General features: G+C 42.0%; 1 protein-coding gene across 3 annotated transcripts in view; it reads right to left on the bottom strand.

Moving 5' to 3' along the window:
• Positions 1-12,404, bottom strand: part of dscama (Down syndrome cell adhesion molecule a) — a 91,866-nt gene that overhangs the window by 15,888 nt on the left and 63,574 nt on the right. For all 3 annotated transcript variants that reach the window (XM_079651751.1, XM_079651749.1, XM_079651750.1), the window contains exons 12-18: positions 4,860-5,056; positions 4,352-4,448; positions 4,078-4,206; positions 3,301-3,468; positions 2,604-2,674; positions 1,047-1,290; positions 803-949 (exon numbers count right to left, since the gene is read on the bottom strand). In XM_079651751.1, the coding sequence (XP_079507877.1) occupies positions 803-949; positions 1,047-1,290; positions 2,604-2,674; positions 3,301-3,468; positions 4,078-4,206; positions 4,352-4,448; positions 4,860-5,056 (1,053 nt within the window). The remainder of the gene's footprint in view (positions 1-802; positions 950-1,046; positions 1,291-2,603; positions 2,675-3,300; positions 3,469-4,077; positions 4,207-4,351; positions 4,449-4,859; positions 5,057-12,404) is intronic.

The following is a 12,404-nucleotide window of genomic DNA, read 5'->3' as shown; positions in this document are numbered from 1 at the left end:
TGACTCAGCACAATGCATAGTATATCTTTGAAGTGTGACAGGTCAGGGGGATTTCTCTCTCAGAGAATATGTTTTTGTATTTTAAATCCAGCATTGTTCTCATTCCTTCTTCCCTGTCTTTGCTGCTGTGTTGCAGCAGAGCTCGTAGGTGTGTAACAAAATATATAGACAATATGGATATGTAATATGGATGTTGTTGCGTTAAAATGTCTTAGGACACTCTATTGCTTCTCAATTATAAGATATCCACCGGACAGTACAGTTTGTTTATTTATACAAATATATATTAAACAGTATGTTTACATTGTTTATTTATTTAATTGTTTCACTCCAATATTCCTGCAGAAAGAAGTACTTTTATATTAAATGTCTGTTTATGAGGTAAATGTTATTTCCTTTGCTCAGGTTGCTTGTTGGATGTTGCAGAGAAAATGGCAAATGTACTGTAGATTAATCTTAGATTGAATAATAACGAAGACCAACAAAAAACCTGCTGCTTCTTATAGCTGTGTAATAAGGAACAGTGGGATGCTCTTTTAAAAAAAGGGTAACGCTTATAACATCTCCATAGCAATACTTAGAAGCTAAAAAGCCACAGGGAACCATACAGATCACAACCATCTGAGGATGTGTTTGTGTCTTCTGGTTTATAACGGATGTGTTGTCTTTTTGATCAATTTAGGGATATGGCTGCTTTTCTTTTTAAATACACTTGATTAGAATGCGATCAAGCCGCTTTAGGTTAGGAAAAGCAGACCGGGACAAAGTTGATGATGATTTGTGTTCATATTTTGTTGTGTACCTCCATCAGGAAGGTTGGCCCAGTAGATGACCCTGAAGCCCAGCAGGTTTCCGTTCAGAGCGTCTTTGGGGGGCGTCAGCCAGGACAGAGAGATGACCTCCGGAGACGAGGCTAGGGCCTGGACGTTCTCTGGAGGGCGACTGGGCACTGAGGAGGAAACAGCTGACTCTTAGCAGACTGTGGCAGCACCCTCTGATCTCCACTAGGCTGTGATATAACCCCATAAATCTGTCTCTGTGCTCACCATCTTCCAGCGTGGTGGCAGCCACCTCTGTGGAGGAAGGGCCCGTCCCTGCGCTGTTGCTGGCCTGCACCACCACTCCATACTGGGTGAACTTTTTCAGGTTGTCCAGCACCAGGCTCTCTGCGTTGTCTCCTGTGGTCTCCACGCTGATCACACTGAACTGGTAGTTCCCCCCCGAGCTGTACTCCCTGTAGCCCACCTGGTAGCCTTTGATGGCCCCGTTCTGCAGGTGCCTCTTCGGGGCCTGACAATAAAATGACACGGTTATTCCAGATAATGGGTTTGAATGTCCCTGCACTTTTTTATTTGAGTGCAGAAGTACCACATTCTCCAAGACACATCTAAACATAATAGTTAGATACTAATATATCAAATAACATCCTCAGATCAAGCACCATTCTGATGAACTAAAGAAAACTGTCTGGACAGTGTCCCCCACATTTACACATATATTTCATTATGTTTAGGTGCCAGGAAAATGAATAAAAAAAGCACAAACATGGTATGGTGTAGCTTGGCAACCTCCATCACACCTACATAGATAAAGTCCCAAGTGTGTTACAAGAGCAAGTCCCTCTTCTTACCAGTAAATAGAAAGTAGAACCAGTAAAAACACATTGAAATGACTCCTTTGAGTTCTTAAAAATCTAATTTATCAAGCAATCTACAAAGAAGGGAGTGCTTTAAATGACACCTATAACCAGGGGTGCACACAACTTTCTCAGTGAGGTACTCAGATGAGTACCTGGCGTCAGTGTTTGGTACTCCAACTTCCGGCTCCCCTCAAAGTTCCCATGAAGGGGGGGGGGGGGGGTAGTAGTAGAGTGCAGAGCTTCGTGACCACAGAGCGTGTGAACGTTGTGATCAGCTGTTTTAGCGCAGTGCTGCTGTACAGGCCGACGTTAACAGCAGCCCTGTCTGTGCACACGGAGACCAACTCCGTCGTCCGATGATCTAACCGCCTTCTGGAAAAGCTTCACATATACATCGGTACGCAAATGCGCTTTGTGACACAAGTGACGGTACGCATTTCAGATTGTTGCCGCGCATGCGTACCTGCGTACCAGTTATGTGCACCCCTGCCTATAACTCTTATAACATATGTATGTAGTTTGATGCCTTCATGGTGCCATCACTATCCTCTCTTAGCTGGCTGAGGGGACCTTGACTGTTAAACAGCAGTCAAGGTTTCCCATGTTTAAACACAATGACAGGGGGGATGTATAATGTGATTACATCATCATTTGAAAACATTCAGATGCATTCTTGTGCAACCTTTGAAATTGAGAAAAACCACACAATTTAAATAAAACAAATGTATGATGTGAAAATGATAACCTAAAAAACACTAGTCACCCCACCTACTGCATCACACATTAGAATAAAGATGTATAATGACAACAAATACAGCATGCTACACACACTGTTCTTTTAACACCTTCCTTGAGTCGGGAACAGTCCTTGAGCGTCACATCTGGGAGATAATCAGTGCAGCACTTTAATATTCACAGCTACAAACAACACACACTTTCAGCCCACAGAGTCGGATCAACTTACCCTCCAAGCGACTCTGATGCTCTGAGAGGAGAAGGCTTCCAGCTGCACGTCCTGAGGCGGTCCGTCAGGAGCTGAGATCACAACATGTACACCTTATAAAACTGTACACAACCAGCGCTGATCTGCACAAAACCTACTAAACAAACGTCCAGAGGAGATCTGGATCCCGCTATCTTGACAGATGGGATGCTTTTATTTATAGTTGAGGGTGAGAAGTGCTCAGTGAGGGGGGGGGGGGGGGGGGGGGGGGGGGGGTCCAGATGGGGTCCAGCCTCAGTCTATTGACCGTAGTGTGACATTTACTACTGAGGCCACTAATTGAAATTGTGTGCGTTTTGTGCAAGGTCAGCACGTGTTCAGTAACGCAACAGAGCCAATGGGGCTGAGGTCACCAGGCGGCTAATGAATTGACTCTGTTGGCCCTTTACCTCCTATTGCCTCGACACACACACTCACATGTTTTATAATTTTAACTATATATGATATACTTGAATGGTGAGTGTCTGAAACATTTATACACAATGAAAAAATGAAACCTTTGACTTTATATTAAGTTGAACCTTATATTTTGTATTTAAACTTAATATTATTGCTTTCAACTAACCTAATACAGTCATGTGATATATGTTGACATAATACATTTAATTAAAGCCAGTAGTTCAGTGTTTTCAGTGTAGAATGCAACACAGACTCTTACCGGCTTCGTCCGTGGTAATGGTGAGCTCGTTGCTGGCCTCGCTCTTGCCAATCAGGTTCTTGGCGAACATGCGGATGTTGTAGGTGGAGGAGGGGTGCAGGTCGATGATGGTGGCCTGGTTGAGCTGAGGTGAGACATCTTTGGTCTTCTGAGCCGTATCCCAGGAGGCTGCAGTGGTTTATTGGGGAGAACTCAAAGCTAAGTGCACTCGGACGGGCTATATTCAATCATAGTGCTTAAAGAAAATGAATAGGGAGAGGGATAATCAACCAAGATGGAGGCTGTGGCTCAGGGGATAAAATGGACGTCTCCAAATTGGAGGGTCAATCCCAAAATTGCTCCTGAGACATGTAGTGTGTCTTGAAATGTACAGTATGTAAGTGGCTTTGGATAAAAGCGTCTAAGACACTAAATTAAACTAAATGACACAAAACAACATTCTCTACAAGCTTACAATTTTGAAAGGGGACACAATATGTATACTAATATATATTTACATAACATATATGTTCAGGTTCAGAGCCAGAGCCAAGTGTTCTCTGATTGGTTAGCTGGATGGCTATTATGTAAAATGTGTGGGAGTACTAGCCAATAGAAGCGTGAGTGGAGGGAACACAGGGATTTTAACCTTAGTAGACAATTTACATGCACAACAACCTATACAACGCACGGAAAACCCCAAAAAGCATAATAGGGCGTCTTTAACCAATGCTATTTTAAACGATTTTAGCTTATTGTAAAACCGTACCATATCGATATAAATGTATTTTCTTGTACCTGATTTGTTCTTGCTCTCAATATCGAAGCCTGTGATTGGGCTGTTGCCATCGAAACCCATAGTCCAGCGCAGTGCAATGGTCCTGTCCTTCACCTCTCTGATCTCCACCTCTGGGGGGTCCGGGGGCTCTATGAGGCATAACATTGACAAAACTTTGTTATTTCAGTCTTACTGAATTTAAGAGGGCAGGCATTGGTAGGTAAAGTATCAATCTGCATTATCTGAATAAAAAGTGTGTTTTTCTTTGAGCAGTTGAGCTTGGAGAAGTCATACCTTGCACTGTGAGCTGAATGATTCCTCTGTCTTCTCCAAACGAGTTGATGGCATGACAAGAGAAGAAGCCAGAGTCCTCCCTCACTGTGGGCATGATCTGAGGGACTCACAAGAATAAGATGGGGTCAAATGAAAAACACTATGCAGCTGGATGTCCACTGACTGTGGTATTGATTCCAACAAATATGTGCTATCTTAATTTGAATGGAGTGGTTTTCTGTCCAATAATGTATCCCACAACCTTTGACTTGTGTCAGAGTGGTGAGGAGTCCAACCAAACTATGTCATTAGAAGGAAGTCAGAATTTTCTCCCCAATTCAACGCTGTATCTCTAGAAAAAAGGTAATCTTTCCCGAAAATATTCAGAACTCTAAAGGAAGTATCCAGTATTTAATAAGAGAAAAAACTTTGATTATGCTGTTGCATCATATTTAAAATAAACATCAAGAATCCAATATTATATGGCGATAAGTTGAATTGTACTCATCCAAGTGGCGCAGCGTCTTACCTGCAGGGTGGAGATGACTTCATCGCCCACCTCCTTGACAGAAACCACGTAGCGGCTGGTCTCCGGGTTGATGATGCGTTCCTCCTTCTCCCAGCGCACCATGATGGGCTTCTCTCCGTGGGCCGTGCAGCTCATCTTCTTCTCTTCGCCCTGAGTGGCCAGCGTGGTGTTGGGGTACGATGTGATCATGGCAGGGACTGGTGTGGAAGAGAGGAGGAGAAAAAGAGATGAAGAATCGATTAGATTAGTTTTCTATAATAATCAAATTGGCACTTTATCAGATTTCTAACTGATAGATGTTGGTTGATAGGAGACACATCTCTCTTGTTTAAATAACCTTTGGATTGACAGATTAAACAAAAGGAATTCTACAGGGAAAGACAAACAATTTTGTACAAAACATTAACTCTCTTATGGTTGCTAACTTGAGCATGCTAGTTAGCCTGCAGTTGCTAAAGTTGCAGGGAAAGGCTTAAAGATGGTGAAGAAATAGGTGTCATAGAGTGGCGCATTGATGAGTGCTGCACCTGGTCAATTGTTTTCTGCGATTTCTGAAATAGGGGCTGCAGTCGAATAGTCCATTTAGCTTAGGAACCTTCCTAATGGAGTGAAATGACCCGGAAGTCCCTCAGTGGCAGCCATGATAAGTGCCGTTCGAATTCTCTAGAGATGATAGGAAAGGAGGTTTCAAACTTCCTTTATAACCTCCTTTAGCTTCGGAACCACTGGACCTCCCTAACCGAAAGGAGAGGAGAAAATGCTGCCCCACAATGCCTTGCGGAAATATGAACGTTAGTTTTTACTGAAATTATCAAATAAAGTCAACATTTCACAGTCTTTACTGAGCTGTGTGGGGTTTGTTCAACTTTTAAAAGATGTTTGAATGGTGATATACACAGTGATAGGATAGATGTTAAAAAACCTGCTTTTTTAAACCTGCTTTTTTAAATTAAGACTATTGGCCAAGACCAAGTCGTTTTTATCTTTTAAAGACCTGGAAAGTGTTATTAACGCCTTTGTTACCTTGAGGTTGGACTACTGCAACGCTCTGTACGTGGGTATGGACCAGGCGTCAATTAAACGCCTGCAGCTAGTTCAGAACGCAGCTGCACGTCTTCTGACTGGCCACAAAAAGCGTGACCACATCACCCCAATTCTGGCCTCACTGCACTGGCTTCCAATTCCAAACGTTTATAATAAATACATCTATATTGATTTTAAGATATTTTTCATAGTTCATACAATCATACGTATTGGGATCATGTGTATTAATGTAGACCGGAGGGAGAGGGTGACGAGCATAAGTTTCACTTTCCTTTTTTATTTAAATTCCAACTTTGGTCATGAAGAATATGTTTCTCTGTTGTCCACGTTCATAAAGCATAAAACAACAGCATCAGAGCACGGTGCAGAGTCTCTAGGTGAGTTTAGTCCCTCGTTCTTATTAAACGTCAATGTTTTAGTCCGTTGTATAGAAAACTGTAGTTTCCATAGTTTCCCCACAGTAGCAGACGCACAAAATGACGTTTGCTGGCGCATCATAAACACGTCGGATTCTCTAAAGTACAGCAGTCTCTTCTCCTAAATCCTTTTGAATTCTCCTATCCACTATCCCTTAACCCCGTGACGTTTCACTCAGAGGTCAAGGAATATTTGTAAAATTGAAAGCACACAGTCTGACACGTTCTGTAGCAACTATGATGAAAAGGCATAGCATTCCCAGCCGTTTTAATGTTGTGTAACTGAACGTACAGCCTCCCTGTAACGTTGTATGGAGAGCTGCCTCTGTGCGTCTCTTCTATCTGAGGGTCCTAAATGGCTCAGCGATGCTCTAACAACACTCTGAAGACACCAGACTAAACGCACACTAACGACATACATGCCTCATTACACCCACAGCAGAGTGTATAACAACCCTCTGCTCCCAGATGCTCACACACACTCACACCCACGTCCACACACAAGCTCCTGCAAGCGCACAAACACAAGTACACAAAGCGTGACTCCAGTGATGTGATGTGAAGTGTCAGGCAAGAGGTTGCAAACATTTAAGCTTCATCTCTTATTCATTCTGCAGCCATTTGGCGCACGGCTAAGGAAAAGAAAGCTGATTTATTTTGCATGACAAGTATGAATTTTTTGTGAGACATATTTGGAAAAGTGAGGGGAAGAGAGAAAAAGCTCAGGCTATATTTAAACGATAACGTTTTAGTGCTAACTTCTCTCATTTTGCAGTGAAAGTGGACCAGAGGTGGAAACTGTGTAATGTCAGTAAAATGAAGATGTGTGTTCTGTAAGGAGTGGAGGCATTTAGTCAAATATACAATATATTTCTGGTTATGGCACATATTTGTTAATGACGTATTGATGCAATTGATTGATTGGACGATGTAACATTTGAAAAAGAATCCTGCACTGATTCAGAAATTACAACACTATGATGTAAAAGAAAAGGGTTAGGCTTTTTTTAACATATATTTCAAATGTTTAGCATGATCAGCTGTTGACAACTACACGTGAAAAACCTTTAGATATCCAATACATGGATAAAAGGGAGCGATATACTTATTTGTTTATGTTTTATAAAGGCCAGATTGATGCATTAATCAGATAAATAAGAATTATTAAGACTGTTTTCACAGTATTTCAAGAACTTATTTGAAAAATCAGACTTTCTTAACAGATGTCTATTATTAATTCAACCAGAAAGGGAAACATTTGTTGAATGTTGCATTTATAATCATTTTCTAAATCATTACTGAACTCACTTTGCTTGCTTTGTGTCTTACGTGGTTTTACAGTATGTGCCTCATTTCACTATTGAAGTCAATTTTGTTTGACTGGTGAGCCAGTCAGCATCTCATTAGTTAATTTGTTGTAATTATCAACTACATTTATTTTGCAACATTGCATCCTGACATGAAAATGTGTAAGGAGGTGGAGATACAAAGCTGACAAATCCTCAACAATGGAAGAGTCTATGCAACATGAAGAGGGCTCAGAGATGAAGCACATGCAAAGTGTGCGTCTGTGTGTAAGTGTGTTTAAACATGCAGCAGAACGTGTGTGTGTGTGTGTGTGTATATGCATGTGTGTGCAGACGTGTGTGTGGGTGTGCAGGCAGTGCAGCTGAGCCAGCCCTGAGGCACACTTTGTGGCCCTGTAATTGCTGTGTTGATGTATTTCTTTAATATCCAGTGGCATTATGGGAACAGGACAACGGGGAGGAGTGACGAGAGAAAAAGAAAGAAGGGAAGAGAGGAGGAGGAGAAGGAGGAGAAGGAGGGAGTCCCCCGTCTCATTAGGCATCAACTCCCCTGATATCTAATCAGCCTTGAACACAACACATGGGGCAAAGCACACAGCTAACACACATGTGTGCAAACAAGGGGGAACTCATCATACATTTTATTTTATATCAGCCATAGTTAAAATCAGCAATGTGTCTTATGATCATGTCTGGAAAGACTCAATCTAGGTTGATAAGACAATACTACTAGACAATAATATATATATACTTCTTAAGAAACCAACAGTCTTTTGTTAAAAAATGTATTCCGTTACAATTAATAATTAACTGTTAAAAGATATATAACTGGCATCCTTATCTCAGTATCAGAATATTAAGGTAATGTAACCTGATTACTTTTGGACTACCTCAGCATCAAAAGCAATGCAAATGAATAAAAAGGAAAATAAATATGAATAGGACGTTTCCCTATGTTTACATAAGTGTATTATGTAAGACAACAGAACAATGTAACATTAGAAAAGAGACAGAATATATTATGCAATTGTTTTAGCATACTACACTATACGTAATTATAGCAGTATTTTAACAGATTACAAGGAAGGTTTCCAGATTAAATGATACTGTAGGTTAAATTATATGACAGGCTCTCAGATTATTAAAATGTACAAATGCTTTTTGTTTTATTCATGAATAAATGAAAAGCATTCAGAGCATTTTTACTTAACAAACAAGTACTGCATTTTAACGTGTCAGCATGTGCTTTATAATGAATGGATGTATATTTTCAAATGTATTGTAACATCATAATACATTTTTTTAAAAGAGACTTCTAAAGTTAGTATTTTTTATTTAACTGTAAGGAAATACAGATACACTTTTTGTATCCAAATAAGGTCATCCTATAACATGTACGCTGTTACTCCAAAAGCATTGTGTTGCAGACCTAGCCATGTCTGTTTCTCAGCCTATAATTATTCCTGAAAATCAGCTGCTGTATTTTTTACATTAGTAAAAAGTAAGCATTGCAGCCTTGTGAGTTAAATAATAATAAGTGTAGTGTGTGTTTACTGCACAGCACAACGTGTCTTTGATGTGGAGGTGAGGAGAGCCCTGTTCCTCCACACAAACCCAGAGGGCAGTGATGATACACTTAAGCCTGCAGGGGATTGTGGGGGATAGGCTGGCTGCTGATAGGCTACTCCCCTGAGACAAAAGCCCTTCCCTTCCTCCCTCCCTCCCTTCTCCCAGGCTGCCTTTCACCTGGACAGGTTACCATGCCAACCAGCATCGGACAGTCTCTCCTGCCTCCTCCCTTTCCTCCCCCCTCTCTCTCTCCAGGCTCTACTCTTAGAAAAGGGCCATTTATAGTAGCCAGGAATAGAACATGGACCTGCCATTGATTTTTTTACAGGAGTATGATGATGATTACACAATCACGCCCTAAATGTCGCAATGCAGGGCTGAAAAAGAGATACCAAAATAAACTGCTACTGGTGGTGTGGAATGGAGTCAGGAGAGTAGTAATAACACATCATTACAGCAGAATGGCAACAGTACTTCAGTGTGCGGCTATTCATCTGTGATCAAAGAAAGAAAGCAGTAAGACCAGAGGTTCAATGAGATTTGAGGGGGTGGGGGGGAGATGATCTTATTTTCTTTAGGAATCATCTCGAGCAGCTTAATTGTTATTAACAACAAAAAGGAAAGGAATGAAACATTAAGCTCCATTTTCAGAGTCAAACAAAACCTTTCGAAAAATAAAATGATTGATGAGCATGATCGTGCATTCGAAAAATAGGGTTTGTAATGCACTATTAGCTGATGGGATGTCATTATTCAAGTCTGAATTGGTCCAAATGGACCAATCCGCGGACTTCCTCACACACACACACACTCAATCTTTTCTCAGCTGCAGCTCCACCGATTTCTCTTCCCTGAGATGGCGGGACGCGGTGAGGCTGTCAGTCGGTCTGTGAGCACACACACAAACTCCCAGCCAGGCTGCGGGTTTATGCGTTTGTGTGTGTGTTCGGGCTGGTTTCGGGCTGGGTTTCGTTGTGACTTGCTGTCTCGCAGACGGCCACTGGGCTCATAGGGAGGGGGAGGCAGGAGCTCCAACAAGCCGTTTAGGACAGAGAGTGAATACACATACAGAGACACAGAGAGCATCTCTGTATAGTATGTGTATTCACTCAGCATTATTATTATGCTGTATGAGAAACCAATGTGACTTTGGAAAATTGCACAATATGAATCTATTTTAGTAGACCTCAACAATTGAATTATGATCGGTAGAAATGGCCATGACATGGGACCTTTAAGATAAGATGATAAGATAAGATATACTTTATTGATCCCAAGTAATACACAGCAGCATGTAAAACATGCAATTCATTGTTACTTTGTAATTCTACTCCACTACAATTCAGAGGTTAACCTGGTATTTTTACTCCACTACATTTATTTTAGTTACGTTGCAGATTCTGATTAATGATGTGAAATATAAACAACCCTTAAATCAGACTTTAGTTACACCTGAGTCAAATTCAGGGAAAGGTGATTGTCAAGTGCCAACAATCATGAGAGATATTTGATAGTTGGTGCTTGAGAAGATTAAACATTTATGCAGATCTCTATAAAGTATATTCGTTACTCGTTATTCTCTAATAATAGTTAATTAAAAACTGTATAATGGCTATTTTGTACATCCCTTTCAAGATGTCAAGGTTTATTGTCATATCATATACACAACTACGGTGTATGCAATGAATGAAAAACTTGGGTCGCAGGTTCCTCAACAGCGCATTACAAGACATCTATCAATATGTGTGTACCTCCACCACTAAACTGTCAAATTCTGCACATTTCTTATACTATCAGTTAAAATAAGTGCTTTAACATAGTTAACATTGCAGGAAAGCAATATATTAGACGTTAAGTACTTTGTCAGGCTTAATATTTATCTGTAGATACCCCCAAAGCTTTGTTCTTATTTAAAAGAAGACCTTAACTTAAAGTATTATTTAATGTTTGAATAAAAGTTAATTCGTTTTTCTGTTTTGCACCTCCTCCTATTAATATCTTTGTACATCCGGCACTAAACTCTTTTATTGTAGAGATCACGAACAGTATCTCTTTGATTTTTTATATTCTATATTTCTATCATTGACCTTTTACTTTCCGTATTCAGTTTCGATGACAGTTTGTCCAGCAGTCTTCTAATCATCTCCATCTTCTCCCGCTTATCCGTGGTCGGGTCGCGGAGGTAGCAGTTCCAGCAGAGAGCCCCAAACTTTCTTTTCCCTGGCCACATCAACCAGCTCTGACTGGGGGATCCCAAGGCGCTCCCAGGCCAGCGAAGAGATATAATCCCTCCACCTGGTCCGAGGTCTACCCCTTGGTCTCTTCCCAGCTGGACGTGCCTGGAACACCTCCCTAGGAAGACGCCCAGGTGGCATCCTAACTAGGTGCCCGAACCACCTCAACTGACTCCTTTCGACGCAAAGGAGGAGCGGTTCAACTCCGAGTCCCTCCCGGATGACCGAACTTCTCACCTTATCCCTAAGGGAGACACCAGCCACCCTGCGGAGAAAACCCATCTCGGCCGCTTGTATCTGCAATCTCGTTCTTTCGGTCATGACCCATCCTTCATGACCATAGGTGAGGGTAGGAACGAAAATGGCCCGGTAGACAGAGAGCTTTGCCTTCTGGCTCAGCTCCCTTTTCGTCACAACGGTGCGGTAAAGCGACTGCAGTACCGCTCCCGCTGCTCCGATTCTCCGACCCATCTTACGCTCCATTGTTCCCTCACTCGAGAACAAGACCCCGAGATACTTGAACTCCTTCACTTGGGGTAAGGACTCATTCCCTACTTGGAATGGACAGTCCATCGGTTTCCTGCTGAGAACCATGGTCTCAGATTTGGAGGTGCTGATCCTCATCCCAGCCGCCTCACACTCGGTTGCGAACCGATCCAGTGAGTGCTGAAGGTCGCAGACCGATGAAGCCATCAGAACCACATCATCTGCAAAAAGCAGTGGTGCAATCCTTAGTCCACCGAACTGCAGACCCCCTCCCCCACGACTACGCCTCGAAATCTGATCCATGTATATTACAAACAGGATTGGGGACAAAGCGCAGCCTTGGCGGAGGCCAACCCTCACCTGAAATGGGTCCGACTTACTGCCGAGGACCCGGAGACAGCTCTCGCTTTGGGAGTACACAGATTGGATGGCCCTGAGTAGAGACCCCCTCACCCCATACTCCTGCAGCACCTCCCACAGTAACTCCCT

The sequence above is a fragment of the Notothenia rossii genome (assembly GCF_949606895.1).
Source record: "Notothenia rossii genome assembly, chromosome: 9".
Taxonomy (NCBI): domain Eukaryota; kingdom Metazoa; phylum Chordata; class Actinopteri; order Perciformes; family Nototheniidae; genus Notothenia; species Notothenia rossii.
Note: the sequence above shows the minus strand (reverse complement) of the source record. Positions and strands in the feature narration are given on the sequence as shown.